The sequence below is a fragment of the Pseudorasbora parva genome, chromosome 14 (genome assembly GCF_024679245.1).
Source record: "Pseudorasbora parva isolate DD20220531a chromosome 14, ASM2467924v1, whole genome shotgun sequence".
NCBI classification, from domain to species: Eukaryota; Metazoa; Chordata; class Actinopteri; order Cypriniformes; family Gobionidae; genus Pseudorasbora; species Pseudorasbora parva.
This window is the reverse complement of record NC_090185.1, coordinates 12,319,094-12,336,844: the sequence shown is the minus strand read 5'-3', so window position 1 is coordinate 12,336,844 and position 17,751 is coordinate 12,319,094. Positions and strand designations below refer to the sequence as shown.

The following is a 17,751-nucleotide window of genomic DNA, read 5'->3' as shown; positions in this document are numbered from 1 at the left end:
TTGTATTATATTTCAGCATAAACATACATTGTGTGTTTAAATCTAATTTGAGTGTGTTAAATAAATCACACAGTATCTTCTCAGTTTTACTGACATGTTTCTCTTTTTCTATGTGCTGCTGCTGTGACACCGTGTGCTCCAGTGTCAGTGAAGGAGGGAGGATCTGTCACTCTAAACACTGATGCTCCTGAAGTACAGACATATGATCAGATCGAGTGGAGATTTGGAAATGGAGGACCTCTCATAGCTCAAATCAAAGGAAGGATCATTAAGATATATGAGGATGTTCTTGATGGGAGATTCAGAAACAGACTAAAGCTGAACAAGAAGACCGGATCTCTGACCATCAAAAACATCAGAAACACAGACGCTGGACTTTATGATCTAAAGATCAGTCGAGATGGTGAAATCCAATACAAGAAGTTCAGTGTTTCTGTCTGTGGTGAGTAGTTAACATTTAAAAGTCTTTTAATTTAATATTTTAATGTAGATGGGGTCGTTGTGAGTGATGATGCATTGAAAAGAACACTGATTAATGCACCAGCACAGATCAAATTGTTTTTAAATTGATAAAATATTTATGTTAAAACTTGCATTTTTCCTAAAGTCATCTTTGCTGTTGTTTTTACTCTCGGTTATACACAGAGATGTTTGTTTTTGTATCATGACGGTGTCTTTTCATTGACTTCTATTGGTTTTCTAGGAGCTAACATTTTCAATCCCATAACTCTAACCCTAAACCTTTCTGTGTCTGCTGAAATTTAAGATCAATTCAATTATTATCAATTATTTAAGATAATCTCCTATTGCAGTGGTTCTTATGCTGCGTTCCAGGGAGGTTTTTGAGCCCGTAAGTTACGACTTCAAACCATGACTCACGACTTTGTAGCATTCTTTATAGCATTCCAGGCAAAGTCACGCCAAACTGCCTGAGCGCAAGGAATTGTGTTAGGTAGATGTAAACGAAGCATGGCGGACCATACAGGGCTTATGCTCATTTACAATCATTTCTAGCACCAAAGGTGCTTACTCAGTTTATTTGAGCGAAACTGAGGGGGAAAAATGGCACATAAGGCAAAAAAAGCTGTTATACCTTTTATTTGACATTATTTGTATATTTGGAAATGTATTTGGTATTCATTTATTCTTGCAATCAATGGACTGAAAACTAGCTAACACTAGAAAAGCTTCTGATAATGCATAACATTTGCTGATAAAAAACGTTAGAGTAATACCTTATTTTAATAAAAGATTTGGTTTTTAATGTATGACTTCAATAAACACCACAGCCGTAGGGGCTGCCATTGTTGTTTCGTGGGCTATGTGACGTCTCGTAACTGGGAGTACGGGAAGTCACGAGTTTAACGGCCATTCCAGTGCACTTTCACGGGTAGAATGTCGAAAAAACACGGGTTACGGGTTGCCTCGAACGCTGCATTGATCCTGACTCCATTTTGCATAATCAGCTCATTAGGTCAGAGCTCCAAGAACTGAACTGGGTGTGTCAGATAAAGGAGACAGAAAATGTGCAGAGCAGGGAGTCCCCAGGCCCAGAACCACTGTCCTATTAAACTAACTGCAAGTGATCAATATTTTCAGTGATGTAGCCTACATCTTGAAACTAAGCTAACTAACTTTTGTGTACTGAAGGCTTATGAATTACTGAAGGGTTTTGTGAAAGTGACACTCTGCTAAGGTCCGCTGTAGTGTTTTGATGGCTATGCTTGACTGCTGCTCTTGAACACGAAATGAGAAGTTATAACACTGAAAGAATACCTCATGCATTATTGATGTATAAAAAACATCATACCCTCTATAAGGGTTTTACATTTAAAAATACTGACAGCAAGGCATGTTTGTCAGTTACTTTTATTTTGTGTTCTTGCTCCGTCAATGAAAACGGTTCCAAACGAAGCCTCAGCAGTTGGACGTCTCCAAGAAACAGACAGTAGTGGAGTTTTATTCCTGAATGAATCATTGTTTATGATGGAATCTATGGAGTTATTTATTTAACGTCTCATTTGTAAAGACCGCTATCCCCCACCCCTGAATCAATTAATGTTTTGAACAAATTAGTTGAATGAACGATTCAATGTCTCACGCAATGACAGTCATTTGTTTTGTTTCTGAAGGAATGAAAGGAGTGAAACCCGATCTAAAACATTGTGTGATCAGATAACTGAAATGGCAAAATGGCGGTAGTTCTAAACAAATCTTTTGGACAAGTAGGAATGCTGCCTTGAATGAATCCCAGATCTCAGTGAAGCTCCACCTATTGTGATCATTTTGGGACATCATGAGCTGCGTTGTGTGAAATCACACCAAAATAAGTTATTCAAACTTTTCTTCATTGAACCTAGTGATAGGAATTTCAGCTCTTTTTAGTGAGCCATCTCATCACACATCTTGGGGCCTATGTTTCTAATTCCAAATCTGGTGAAAAGCTGGGCCCCACTTTATATTAGGTGGCCTTAAGTACTACGTATTTACACCAAAAAGTAATTACAATGTACTTACTGTGTTCAAATTGTATTGCAAAACACCTTTTCTGATATTGAGGTGGGATACGGGTAGAGTTAGGGACAGGTGTGGTGGTATGGGTGAGTTTAAGGGAAAGGGTTAGAAGTAAGGGACACAACTGTGTAATTACAAATGTAACTAAAAAATTAATTACAGAAGTAATTACATGCAGGTATTTTTTAAAATGTAAGTAAAATGTAAAAACATGTATGTACACAATAAGTGCATTGTATCAAATGATTAATTACAATGTTAGTACATAGTAGTTAAGGCCACCTAATATAAAGTGGGTCAAAAAGCTGTTTTGTCCTTGTTGTATCCCATTATAAAATTATTCCATTTGTATAATTATTAAAAAATAATTAAAAATGCTTGGAATCATGTTAATTGTAAAAAAAGTGAACTGTAATTGAACCATACAGTGGGTATAACATATACTGTTCAGAAGCAGCTGAAAACAGTGTCTCATGAATATATGTGTAGTGTATACTACAGGCAGAACAGAGTGAAGGGAAGAGTGCAGCACTCCAGGCCGTCCTTATGGCAGAGCAGCCGGAATATCGGGAACAGACCAATGGGTTGCCCTGTGTCCTCTAACTCACATTAGGCCCCCATGCTTGAGAAGCAGTTCAAAATTCACAATTTCACAAATCAATTTTATTACTAAAAATGTTCTACTTTAGCTGCTCCATCACTTGCTAATTTCCTGTTGGAGTGTTACGAGTGTAATGTTGATCTTGAGATGAACCACTGAATGTCTCAAATGGCAGACCAAACACAAGATCATATTAGCAAATCAAGTGATCATAAAGTGACCATTTAAATGATAAAGCATGCAGAAAGAAGTCAGAGGTCGTCACCTGTCGGTTCAGGGTCCTGCTATACTCATTACAGTGAAACTGTGAGACAGGAAGATGAAGTTTTGAGTCTTTGAGTCTCTGTTCTGCACACACTTGATCTAATGCAACATTTATCTGTGTTTCTCTGTCTGTATGTGCTCCTGTCACTCATGAAGCGAGGGAGATATGTGTGAGGGAGGAAGAACCACTCACTCTAAACACTAATACTGAAATACAGAGGGATGATCAGATACTGTGGATGTGTGGAGAGAATCTGATCGCTCAAATCAAAGGAGGGAAGAGAGATATGTTTGAAGTTCCTGAGAGATTTAGAGACAGACTGGAGCTGGATGAGAAGACTGGATCTCTGACCATCAAAAACATGAGAAATGAACTATCCGGTCTTTATAAACTACAGATCATCAACAGCAGAGAAAACACAGTCAAGAGATTCTTTGTTACTGTCTGGGGTAAGTAGTTGTCTTTCAGTTTATTTTTTAAAGGGGGGTGAAATGTTGTTTCATGCATACTGAGCTTTTTACACTGTTAAAGACTTGGATTCCCATCCTAAACATAGTCAAAGTTTCAAAAACTAATGTTGGACGTTTGATAGAGTATTTCTGTGTCAAAAATACTCCTTCCAGTTTCTCACAAGTTTCGGAGAGTTTTTTTCGAATATGGGTCTACTTGATGTTAATAGATCGGAAGGTCCTTGTATGGGCCTTACGGGCTCTTCTCCCGGTAGGGTGCGCGCGCGCGTCACTAGAGCGAGACAGGAAATGCACGCCCGTAAACAGTCTCTCAGGTGCAGATCCAGTCGTCCGTGAACACTTATGTCACGCGCCGCGCTTCACTTTATTCCTATGGGTGACGTCAAGCGACTTCAACGCTTCAGCACAGCATTCCGGGAAGACAGCGCTGCATTTGAACCGATTTGAACGCAGAAATGACGGGAAGCGTCACAACATCGCTTCAGTCACGTCTCAAAGTGGATTTACACGCCACTGCTGTCAGGACTTCACCAAATCATACCAAAGAAGTGTGTTTTTGACGTAGCGGTCATAGCGATAAAGGCTCGGTCCTGCTTTGGAAGCAGCTGGTGAGTAAAACTGCTTCAAATGTCTGTGCTATTGGCTACCGTCGCGTGAGTAAACATCAGTAAACGACACGATTGCGTGCTTCGTCATTCAAATGCGCTAACGGTTACTCCATTGCTGTTCTATATATAATCTTACACTAGTCTGACATGCAAAACCGTTTTGCTTGCTACCTCTAAGGTCTAGTCGCATACAATAGTCCATAAACCGAATCATGTCCTCATAAACTGTGAGTAAACACACACAAATGTTGACAGGCCACTAAATACAGTACATACCACAGAGACGGACGTCCTGCTGTTGCTGTTTCTCCTGTTCAATTTATTTCTGCCTCAGATTTGATTCTGGATCACTATCTGTATTAGCTGAGATAGCCATGGGTTTCTCCACGCTTGATTTTTGTTTTTGATCCATAAATGAAAATAGTTCCAAACGAAGCTAAAGCATGAATAATGTATCTGCACAGATCATTAGTGTTCCATGTTTTATGTAAATGTCACCGGCAGTTTATTGTTTACCAATACTCTTGGCTCACATACATACAGGGGCCTGGTAAGAGGGGAGCTGCCCTGTTTTCACAGGACTGTCACATACTCAAAATTATATTATATTTTTTATCCTTTATGTAGACATTTATTTTTATAAATTTTGCAGAAACTTTTATCCAAAGCGACTTTTGAGGAATAAAGAAAGCATTTCATTGTGAAGAGGCAAATAAAGACAAAAAGTTCTGAAAATATACAAAGTTTCAGAAATTGCTTAGAGTAGTAGCATAAGCTAGAATATGGAGCGATTAAAAGAAAGTTAAAAGCATTTGAAAGCATTTTTTTTATTTTTTAAATTAATCTCGGGGTTGTGTTGTATATATAATGCACGATGGACACCAAGTTGTGCTTTAGAATACACTTTTATTCTGTTTTATTCTGGAATCACCCTCATCCATGTTAATGGAGGTGAACATTAAACTTTAATATTACCATACATATATTATAAATCTTTTCCAGCCCCAGTCCAGCCCTGGATATTATTAAATCATTAAACAAACCACAAATGCTTTCAGTAGTTGAGGATAAAAGACTTGAGTTGTTTTTAGTTCTTTTTTTCAAGTCAGGTTGAGTCTGAAGTGTCTCTAAATGCACCTTGAGTCTGAGTCACTAACTCGATTGACACACACACACACACACACACACACACACACACACACCCTCAGTGAAACTTTACTGATCTGTTCATCTGCAAACTCACTTATCATCTCATTTGTTTGTTTCTATGTGCTGCTGTGACATGAAGAGAAGAAAGTGTCTGTGTATGAAGGGGATCCTGTCACTCTAGTGACTTATACTGAAATACACAGTGAAGATCAAATACAGTGGATGTTTGTAGAGAAAAACACTGAAATCAATGGAGGGATCAGAGAGATCACATGTGATGGAGCTGATGGGAGATTCAAAGACAGACTGGAGCTGGATGAGACAACTGGATCTCTGACCATCAGGAACACCAGAAAAACAGATTCTGGACTTTATAAACTACAGATCGAGTCCAGCAGGGGGATTTCTTACAGGAAAATTTGGGTTAATGTAAGAGGTGAGTATCGTTAGTCAACATAATAATGATCACAGTTCTTCCTCAACATTCAGGGTTTTTCTCTTTCTAAACTCTAAAACTCTTTAACATACAGAATCCTTTCAAACATAAGTAAATCATTTCAGTCTTCAAAAAATGTAAGATAGTTTCACAATTCCCTAATAATCTAGATTGTGTGTGACATGATTAATCACCAAATACTTGATGATCATTTTCATTGAATCGGCAGAACACAAGACGTGCACAAAACCAGATCATCTCTGATGCTAGACGATGATGCGGCTCAGAGCCAAGAGTATTTTATTAGCTGCTTTTATACAGCATTTCATCTTCAGCACAAAATATAGTAGACTTGACAGGATATTCATCTGAATCTCAGCTTTACATCACATTTATCTAAAACGTTTGTTTGTTGTTTACCTGCATCCACACATATTTCTGTCAGCTTTTATTTAGATCAGAACTTTTCAGATCAGTTTACCTGCATCCACACATATTTCTGTCAGCTTTGATTTAGATCAGAACTTTTCAGCAAACTGAAGATGGGACTGTAATGTAAATTTTCTGCATAAGAAAACAGCTAACCATGTTCATTTCAATCCAATAAACAGCATCTGAATATGCTTTGTGTATCAAGCTGATCTACACTTGATCTAATGGCAACATTTCTGTGTGTTTCCCTGTTTCTATGTTGTGTTGCCAAATAAAGTGAGGATGATATCAGTGGAGAAAGGAAATCTTGTCACCCTAGAAACTAATGTTGAAATACAGAGAGATGATCAGATACTGTGGAAATTTGAAGACGCTGTCATAGTTCAAATAACTGGAAAGACCAGAGGGAAAACTGATGATGCTAAAGAGAGATTCAAAGAAAGACTGGAGCTGGATGACACGACTGGATCTCTGACTATCAAAAACATGAGAGCTGAACACTTTGGAATCTATAAACTACAGATCATCAACAGCAGAGGAACCTTGGACAAAACATTCAAAGTTGTTGTTGTAAATAGTGAGTAGTTGTCTTTCATTTTAATATTTTAATGTAGATGTTTCCCTTACTGCTCTTCCAACAAATGAAATGAAATTAGCTATAATATTTTGAAATGAAATGAGCTATAATATTTTTGGTGGGTTTATTTTCTGAATTATGACTGTAAAGCACACAGGTTTTCAAACTGTGGTCCAGGGCCTCATGGGGGTGCTAGGGAGTCCAATATAAAAGCTGTTTTGTTTAATTTTTGGAAACAACATGTGTTTATAACATCACTATTTAATGTTGCTCTTTTATAGTTTTAATGAGTCTGTATACATGTGTAGCTGCTTTTATTTTAAGATTATGATGGGATCCTTATATATGGGGATTCTCATCATCAAAAAGTTTAAAAAAAAATCCTGGTGAAGAGCAGAGAGTGGAGGAGGCTGATTATCAGATTATGACAGAAAGAAATTTTGAACTTTGTCAGAATCAGTTAAAGGGATAGTTCACCCAAAAAATCTGTCACTAATTAGCCTGACATGGTCATACTCAATTCTAGTCAGAATATGAGTCTGAAACTGCTCCATTGGGCTGTGATTATGGGACATGTTTCAACCGAACGAGGAAAGACCTCAATTGGATAGACCTACAACCAATCAGAGCAACGAAGCGACGTCAACAGAGCCCAACTGCACTGTGTTGCTGTCAGACAGACGAGGACAGAGGGATTAGTAAAAATGCAGTTTATTAACAGAGGTTATGGACACAGGGTATACTTAGATTGGATGGTGACACTCAGACAAAGGACGATGGAGGTGAAGACGATGATGACGAAGGAGACGATGATGAAGACGAAGAGAGATACAGGTGAGGGCTTCGATGAAGGACGGGTAGTCACGGGTGGATCGATGCAAGACCAGACAGTGAGTGTGAAGGTGAGCCAGGTTGATATAGGGTGACTGGTGATGGTGCCCAGGTGTTTAGAATTCAGGTGATGGTGAATGAGTGGGCGTGGCAGTGTCTGATGGTTGTGAGGGCGTGACAGTACCCCCTCCTCCACGGGCGGCTCCTGACGGGTGGCGACGGGGTCTACCACGGCCCTGAGGAGCGGATCGGTCAGGGTGGTCTTGGTGAAACTGAGTGAGAAGATTAGGGTCCAGTACATCGTTCCTGGAGATCCAGCTCCGCTCCTCAGGGCCGTAGTCCTCCCAATCTACCAGGTACTCCATCCGGGAACCCTGTCGCCGCGAGTCGAGGATGGCTCTCACCCGGTAGACTGATGGGTCCTCGTCGATGGTAGGAGGAGGGGGTACGGCATCATCACCAGGATCTGTGGGTGAAGCAGGGACAGGTTCAGTGAAGGGCTTGAGCAGTGACACATGAAATTAAGGTGATATTCTGTAGGTGGGAGGAAGGTGAAGGCGGTAGGTGACTTTGTTCCAATGTAACGGTCCGATGTACCGGGGACTCAGCTTACGGCATGGCAGCCGGAGACTGACGTCCCTTGTGGAGAGCCAGACCTTCTGGCCTGGCTGGTACCGCGGCGTGGTGTCAGCGTGGTGCTTGTGTCTCCGGACTGCCTGCTGGAGTTGCACGTGCGCTGAGTCCCAGACCCTCTCGCTCTGGCGGAACCAGTAATCCACCGCTGAGACCTCCAAGGGCTCACCCATCCAGGGGAAGAGCGGTGGTTGGTAGCCGAGGACACATGGCTGGAGCGAATTCTGGGTATATTCGGCCCAGGGTAGATACTGGCTCCAGCTCTCCTGATTCTGGTGGCAGTATATCCTCAGGAATCTCTTGATCTCCTAGATCTTCCATTCAGTCTGGCCATTGGTCTGAGGATGGTAACCTGATGAGAGGCTGACGGATACCCCTAGGAGACAGAAGAAGGCGGTCCACACTCTAGAGATGATTTGGGGTCCTCAGTCGGAAACGATGTCTTCCGGAAGCCCAAAATGTCAGAAGACTTGGGTGAAGAGTGCCTCTGCCGTTTTCAACGCGTTAGGTAAACCTTTGAAGGGGATAAGTTTACAGGATTTTGAAAATCGGTCGACAACGACTAGGATACAATTGAATCCTTGGGATGATGGCAGGTCGGTCATGAAGTCGATCCCCAAATTGCTCCAGGGACGCTCGGGGATCGGAAGAGGGACCAGCTTGACCTCAGGGAGTCTCCTAGGGGTGTTGGCAATGGCGCAGACTGAACATCCCTTGACGAATCGAGAGACGTCCCGAAGCATGGCGGACCACCAGTAATGGTTGCGAGAGGGTCCTTCTCCTGCCTGGGTGTCCAGAGCCCAGTGAAGAATGAGCCAAGTCCAGAAGGGGCAGGCGATGGCGAGGCTGGACATAGAGGTGCCCTTCTGGACCTCCCGGCGGAGCAGGCTGTTGGGCGTTCTTCTGTTGGATCTGTTCGTGAAGTGCCCACTGGATCGGGCTGACAACCATGGCTGGAGGGAGGATGGTTTAAAGGTGCTCGGGCTCAGGGTCGGCTTGGTGGAGTCGAGAGAGGGGATCCGCCCCGTTCTTCTGGTTCCCTGGACGGTACATCACCTTGAAATTGAATCTGGTGAAGAAGAGGGCCCAGCGGGCCTGACGATGATTCAGCCGTTTGGCGTCACAAAGGTATTCAAGGTTACGATGGTCGGTGATGACTTCAAATGGATGTTCTGCTCCCTCCAGCCAGTGTCTCCATTCCTCCAGGGCGAGCTTGATCGCCAGGAGCTCCTGGTTGCCGATGTCATAGTTCTGCTCTGCCGGGGATAGCTTCGTGGAGAAGAAGGCACATGGATGGAGTTGTGAGGGTGTCCCCTGCCGCTAAGACAGAACCGCTCCAACCCCGGTCAATGAGGCGTCCACTTCAACGATAAAGGAAAGATGAGGATTGGGGTGGACCAGGATCGGAGTGGACTGGAAGGCTTTCTTCAACTGGTGGAAGGCCTCCGTGGCCGTGGAGTCCACGACAGAGACTTGGGCCGGTTCTGGAGCAGAGAGGTGAATGAGGAGCTGAGCAGGCTGTAATTCTTTATGAAGCGGCGGTTGAAGTTGGCGAATCCCAAGAAGCGCTGCAGCTCTTTGATGGTGGTGGGCTGTGGCCAATGGGTGATGGTTTCCACCTTCCTCTGGTCCATCTTGACTCCATGGTTGTTAATGATGTACCCAAGAAACTGGACAGTGGAGACGTGGAACTCGCACTTCTCGAGCTTGAGATAAAGATGATGGTCTCGTGAGTTTTTGCAGGACTTGACAGACATGCTCCTCATGCTCCCTCAGGTCACTAGAATAGATGAACATATCGTCGATACAGTATTGTTCAAAATAATAGCAGTACAATGTGACAAACCAGAATAATCAAGGTTTTTAGTATATTTTTTATTGCTACGTGGCAAACAAGTTACCAGTAGGTTCAGTAGATTGTCAGAAAACAAACAAGACCCAGCATTCATGATATGCACGCTCTTAAGGCTGTGCAATTGGGCAATTAGTTGAAAAGGGTGTGTTCAAAAAATAGCAGTGTCTACCTTTGACTGTACAAACTCAAAACTATTTTGTACAAACATTTTTTTTTCTGGGATTTAGCAATCCTGTGAATCACTAAACTAATATTTAGTTGTATGACCACAGTTTTTTAAAACTGCTTGACATCTGTGTGGCATGGAGTCAACCAACTTGTGGCACCTCTCAGCTGTTATTCCACTCCATGATTCTTTAACAACATTCCACAATTCATTCACATTTCTTGGTTTTGCTTCAGAAACAGCATTTTTGATATCACCCCACAAGTTCTCAATTGGATTAAGGTCTGGAGATTGGGCTGGCCACTCCATAACATTAATTTTGTTGGTTTGGAACCAAGACTTTGCCCGTTTACTAGTGTGTTTTGGGTCATTGTCTTGTTGAAACAACCGTTTCAAGGGCATGTCCCCTTCAGCATAGGGCAACATGACCTCTTCAAGTATTTTAACATATGCAAACTGATCCATGATCCCTGGTATGCGATAAATAGGCCCGACACATAGTAGGAGAAACATGCCCATATCATGATGCTTGCACCTCCATGCTTCACTGTCTTCACTGTGTACTGTGGCTTGAATTCAGAGTTTGGGGGTCGTCTCACAAACTGCCTGTGGCCCTTGGACCCAAAAAGAACAATTTTACTCTCAGCAGTCCACAAAATGTTCCTCCATTTCTCTTTAGGCCAGTTGATGTGTTCTTTGGCAAATTGTAACCTCTTCTGCACATGCCTTTTTTTTAACAGAGGGACTTTGCGGGGGATTCTTGAAAATAGATTAGCGTCACACAGACGTCTTCTAACTGTCACAGTACTTACAGGTAACTCCAGACTGTCTTTGATCATCCTGGAGGTGATCATTGGCTGAGCCTTTGCCTTTCTTGTTATTCTTCTATCCATTTTGATGGTTGTCTTCCGTTTTCTTCCACGTCTCTCTGGTTTTGCTCTCCATTTTAAGGCATTGGAGATCATTTTAGCTGAACAGCCTATCATTTTTTGCACCTCTTTATAGGTTTTCCCCACTCTAATCAACTTTTTAATCAAAGTACGCTGTTCTTCTGAACAATGTCTTGAACGACCCATTTTCCTCAGCTTTCAAATGCATGTCCAACAAGTGTTGGCTTCATCCTTAAATAGGGGCCACCTGATTCACACCTGTTTCTTCACAAAATTGATGACCTCAGTGATTGAATGCCACACTGCTATTTTTTTGAACACACGTCTTTCAACTAATTCAACTAATTGCCCAATTGCACAGCCGTAAGAGCATGCATATCATGAATGCTGGGTCTCATTTGTTTTCTGAGAATCTATTGCCACGTAGCAATAAAAAAATATACGAAAAACCTTGATTATTCTGGTTAGTCACATTGTACTGCTATTATTTTGAACAATACTGTATATATACAATGACAAACTTGTTTAAGAATTCACGAAATACCTCATTCATGTAATTTTGGAAGACGGAGGGTGAGTTGGACAGCCCATACGGCATCACCTGATATTCATAGTGACCTGAGGGAGTGATGAAGGCTGTCTTCCACTCGTCTCCCTTGTGAATGCGAATAAGGTTGTACGCACTTCTGAGATCGAGCTTGGAGAAGATGGTGGCCCCACTAAGCTGTTCTAGGGTGGATGGGACCAGAGGAAGAGGATAACTAAATTTGACAGTCTGAGAATTAAGGTGACGGTAGTCGATACATGGCCGCAAGCTTCTGTCCATCTTGGCCACGAAGAAAAAGCTTGAAGCGGCAGGGGAGGTCGATGGATGGATGAACCCTTGAAGTTGTAGCACTTTGTGCATGTACTCCTCCATGGCCTTCTGTTCCGGGATGGACGGAGGATAGACAGGTAATGATGAAAGAACTGATGATGATGATGATCTTTTCGGCGAGGATGATGAATACAACGATCAAAGCAGTTCTCACCCCATTGCAGGATCTCTCCGGTGGACCATTGGATATGCGGCTGGTGTAATATAAGCCAGGGGCGTCCCAGGATGATGTCCGCGGTTGACTCCTCCAGCACCATGAACATGATGGTTTCCTCGTGCAGATGACCAACGCGTAGTGAAAGTGTGGGGGAGAAATGGTGGACACGACCTCGGCCCAGCGATTTTCCCTGAATGGTGGTGATTCTGAGGTCGACGGGACAACGTTGACGTTGGGCGGTTAGCTTTTCGAGGGTTTGCTGACTGATGAAGTTTCCCGCCGACCCGGAGTCGATGAGGGCTTGTGCTGCAACAGATGAGTGAGAATTACAAACGAATACTGGTGTCTTGGTAAGGTTTGCCGTTAACGGAGGTAATTGGATGGTACTCACCGCTAGCTGAGTGGGTCGCACGGGGCAGGTCGTAAAGCCATGTCGATCTTCCCCATAATACAGGCACAGATGTTGTGATATCCTGCGTTGGCTTTCGGTGCTGGAGAGGTGGTATGAGTCAATCTGCATGGGTTCAGGTGCTGGAGGTGCGGCAGATGTTTGAGCGGGCAGAGGATCGGTAGCGGGTGAGGAGAGGCCACAGGCAGATAACCGTTGAGACACATGGATGGTTTTCTGGATGAGGGCCTCCAAGCCCATGGCATCCTCTTAGACCAAAATAAGTTGCTTGACGTCAGCGAAGAGGCCATGGCGAAAGGCAGTGAGAGGCAGGGTTGATCCATTCAATCCTCTCATACAGGCCAGGCACAGGCTTCCGCATAATGCATAGGAACTCGTTGTCTCTTGTTTGCCTTGGCGAAGAGAAAACTGTTGATCATGGACAGATAATTCGGCAGTTTGTTGACCAAATACCTCTTTTAGATGAGTGCAGAAGGTGGTGGTTGAGCCGATGACGGGGGCATTTGACTCCCATAGCGACTGTGCCCACTGTAAGGCTCGGCCTGAGAGTAATGATATGATAAATGGCCTCTCTCGCTGTGGAACAGATGGGAGTTCGCTTCCATATACAGGGAACATTGCAAGAGAAACCCGCTGCAATCCTCTGCTGCTCTGCTGTAGGTCGCTGGTTGGGCCATGGGACTTACGCAGGCAGCTGACGAAGTAATGGGTGCCGGTGGTGCAGATGATGACACGCTAGATTAAGTAGCGGTGGAGGGAGTGTCGTGAACCAGTGAGGACCGTACAGCGTGAACCAGCATGGTGTAGTGGTCCCCGCCTGTGTCCGAAGAGCATTTGGTTTGGTCTTCTCTTAGACACAGACAACGACACAGAGGGATTAGTGCAAGTGCAAAGTTTATTAACAGAGGTTATGGACACAGGGTGACTGGTGATTAGGGTTGGGCATCGTTTTGATTTGAACGATTCTGATTCTGATTCCGATTCCGATTCTTACTTTCGATTCCGGTTCTTTTCGATTCTCGATTCCGATTCTTTGAGGGGTGGAGTCAAAACGTGTCACATCGATATTCAATGCTATTTTCAATACAACGGGGGAAAAACGCTGCATATACTGTCAATTAGATATTTTTTATATAATTTTTTTTTTGTCTGTCTTTTGAAAGTCTAGGCAATCAAAAAGTTCTTCTGAAGAGATCACTTTATATGATAAAGTTTTTAAGCTTTTTCTCCTATATAAACATTGATCAATTGCTATTAAAATTCTCTCACAAATATTTGCTAACTCAATGTATTTTTTACGGGGTAATTGTGTTGCAATAGCTTACACACAGCACAAGTAAGCTTGATTTCGAATGGTAAATTGAATTTAAAAAGACGACTAAACAGTTATTAAATAAGAACAAATAAACATATTACAAAAAATAGCACAAATAAATAAAATAGAATAAAATATATAAATGAAGTAGACTGCTTTATTTGTTCTGGTAGGTCTAACATTCAGGTAAGAAACTGAATTAACAAACGCAAAGTGGCTAATTAAATTTAAAATAACATTGGATAATGTTTTTTGCAAAAAAATAAATAGTTTTATATAAAACCATTAAAAGTTACACACGTTGATCAGTCAAGAGCAGTGTGATCGTTTGTCTTTTTGTAGTTTGACTTTGAATACCTGCTGTCCCTTTAAGAACTGCTGCACTCATGGATCCTGAACACTGTTTCTGTTACTCATTCTTCATTTCTTCCTGAATTGTTTACGACTGTGTTTACATTAATACTCTTCAAAATGTGCACTGAGAATTTGGTCGATTGTATTTGACCAATAATAAGCTGGAAAAATAAGCAAATATTTGCACTTGTATGTCAGAGGGGGCTTTATTACGGTATGTCTGTGTGTGTGCGCTTCAGATGTGAGCTTGAAATCTGAGGGATTCGTAGAATTATGTGCAATCCCGCGCGAAATTCAGACCGATCACACACACTAATACTAACACGCTGTCATGAGGAAAAGTCCAGCAGAACGAGCGTCCGTCGTGTTCAGAGGTTAACCGGGCTGAGTGAGAATATGTGGCTGCACGTCAACTCGCTGTCGGTCAGAGAGGGAGAGGAGAGGAGAGTGCAGCTGGGATCGATACTGTAGAAACTGAGCAGGCTATCGTATCTTTTCAGATATTTCAGTATCGATATTTTTGACAACACTAGTTGCAATGTGCCGACCCAGGCTTTTTAAAAGTTAAATAAATCCAGACTTCAGAGCGCCGTTTACCGGGCTTTATCAGGTGGCCATGGAAACCAAAACTTGCGCGTTTGGAACCGATGATCGGAACCGAAAACAAATTTTCTAAATGATTCCAATGGAATCGTTATGTTTTAAACGGTTCCAAGTTGGAACCGGTTCTCGATGCCCAACCCTACTGGTGATGGTTCCCAGGTGTTTAGAATTCAGGTGATGGTGAAGGAGTGGGCGTGGCAGTGTCTGATGGTTGTGAGGGCGTGACAATTGACAAGTCCACGTTTTTTTTCCGCGGGTTGTTTTCTATGTCCGCGGGTTGAAGCAACTATTATGTAATATATAGACCTATGAGTGCGAATTTTAGCAGGTAACTTTGCCAAAATAACACATTTTACCCCCCAAACACCTTTTTTTTTCTTCCGGAGAACCCCCCGAGGAGCTATTGTTTAGGGTTAGTAGTTGGCGGGTTTTGTTGTAAAAACTTGGCAACCCTGTCTGCACGCGCGCTGGAATAAACGATCTTTGCTGGTGTTGTAAATAAATAAAAGAATTTAATGATACACAGAGTACTTACCCAACAGGATCATCATTTTTGAGAGAAATTGTGAAGGTGAATGCACAAACAAGCTCTCCGTTTAAGATTTGAACAAATATAATCTAAACCCCTTTGATGACATGCATGATTACGTTACTGTGGATCATCTGTCCGTCATCGTCTAAAGCACGCCCTGATGATTTCATTGGTCCGAACAGTTTCTGTTCGGAGATAATTACTCTTATATGAAGCGAGGCCAGACTGAACTGCCCGACCTAAAAATGTTGTAGGCGGAGCTAAGTTCGGCTGGCATCCAGGCTACTCCCTCATGTCATTCCAAACCTCTGTTCATATTCAGAACACAAATGAAGATATTTTTTATGAAATCCGAAAGCTCTTTGACCCCTCCATAGACAGCAATGTAATTACCACCTTTCTGGGTCTTGAAAGTGTTAAAGACAATGTGAAAATAGGCCATGTGACTACAGTGGTTATGGAGTGACGAGAATACATTTTGGATGCAAGCCAAACAAAAATAATGACTTAATTCAACAATTCAGTTCTAGCCTGTGTCAGTCTCTTACGCAGTTTCCGTGCAGTGCTTTCCAGTTATGGCAGCCGAGGCCATTCACGTGAGGATGCAGGTGGATGCAACGGAAACTGTTGGAGACTGACAAAGGCTAGAAATAATTATTCGTTATTTTAAAAGATTTTGTACACAAAAAGTATTTCCATCTCCCTAAGTTTCAATGACAATTGCTAAGTTATTCCAAGCAGAGGGAGCAGCAAATTTAAATGCCTTTTTCCCTAATTCAGTACGTACCACTGGAACAGACAGAAGGAAAAATTCCTAGGACCAAGTTTATAGCTACCAACATTTTTTTTCAGATGTACATATTAAGATATGAAGGAAGTAGACCCAGGCTAGATTTATAAATAAAAAATATGCCAGTGTTTTAGTCTACTGATAAACGAAACAGACCATCCAACCCTAGCATACAACACACAATGATGATTGAGGGATTTAAGATTTGTTATGAACCTCAGCGCACCATGATACACAGAGTCTAAAGCATGCTAACATTTAGAAGATGCATGCATAAGTATAACATCACCTTAGTCCAGTACAGACATAAAAGTGGCAGCAACAAGCCTCTTTTTCACCTCGAAGGAAATGCAGGATTTAATTCTAAAATAGAAACCTAATTTCACTGTCAATCTTTTCACCAATTGCTGAACATGAGGGCCTAAGGAGAGAGCATCATCAATTAAAATCCTGAGATACCTATACGGAGTCACAAACTTAATCTCTGAACCTTGGGAAGTAGTAATAGAAAAACGATTATGAGGGATTGTTTTTGATTTAGAAAACAACATGTACTTTGTTTTATCAGAATTTAAAACTAATGTCAGTTCAAGTTATACTGAACAATGTTAAAAGCAATTTGTAATTGAGAGAGAGCCAGAATGGGTGTGGATGCTGAACTATATATAACTGTACCCTCACCGTAACAGTGAAAATTTGCATTATGAACATTTTGATCAATATTATTTATATACAGTATAGAGTAAACATAATTGGACCTAGGACTGACCCCTGCGGCACACCTTTAGTTACATTGAGTGAATTGGAGATAAAGCCTTCTGCCTGTACACAATGATTTCTGTTTTAAATTTTAAACCAATCAATAGTATGTTTAGATAATCCAATTCTGACGAGTCGCTGCATTAGTAAGGTATGATCGATGGTATCAAATGCTTTTAATAGAGCAATGAATAAGGTTGAACAGTGTTTCTTGTTAGTCCCAATAAAATCATTTAGTACCTTTAAGGCTGCCATGGTTGCACTATGTTGTTTTCTAAAAAAACAGATTGAAAATTGGACATAATATTATTAACCGAAAGAAAGTCTTTCAATTGATTATTGACAAATGTGTCTAGGACTTAGGCCAGGACAGACAGCTCGGAAATGGGCCTGTAATTATTTGGGTGTGTGGGATTTCCACCTTTAAACAGGAGAAGAACAAAAGCTGATTTCCATATAAGTGGAATTTCATTTAAGACAAGTGAAAGATAAAAAAAATCAGCGGTGGGGCAATAAAATCAGTTACTA

At 41.8% G+C, this 17,751-nt stretch overlaps 1 protein-coding gene across 1 annotated transcript in view; it reads left to right on the top strand.

Annotated features, from left to right (window-relative positions):
* Nucleotides 1–17,751, top strand: part of LOC137040105 (muscle M-line assembly protein unc-89-like) — a 72,921-nt gene that overhangs the window by 32,693 nt on the left and 22,477 nt on the right. Inside the window, exons 5-8 of the mRNA XM_067415517.1 lie at nucleotides 143–442; nucleotides 3,536–3,829; nucleotides 5,747–6,043; nucleotides 6,753–7,052. Coding sequence (XP_067271618.1) covers nucleotides 143–442; nucleotides 3,536–3,829; nucleotides 5,747–6,043; nucleotides 6,753–7,052 — 1,191 coding nt within the window. The remainder of the gene's footprint in view (nucleotides 1–142; nucleotides 443–3,535; nucleotides 3,830–5,746; nucleotides 6,044–6,752; nucleotides 7,053–17,751) is intronic.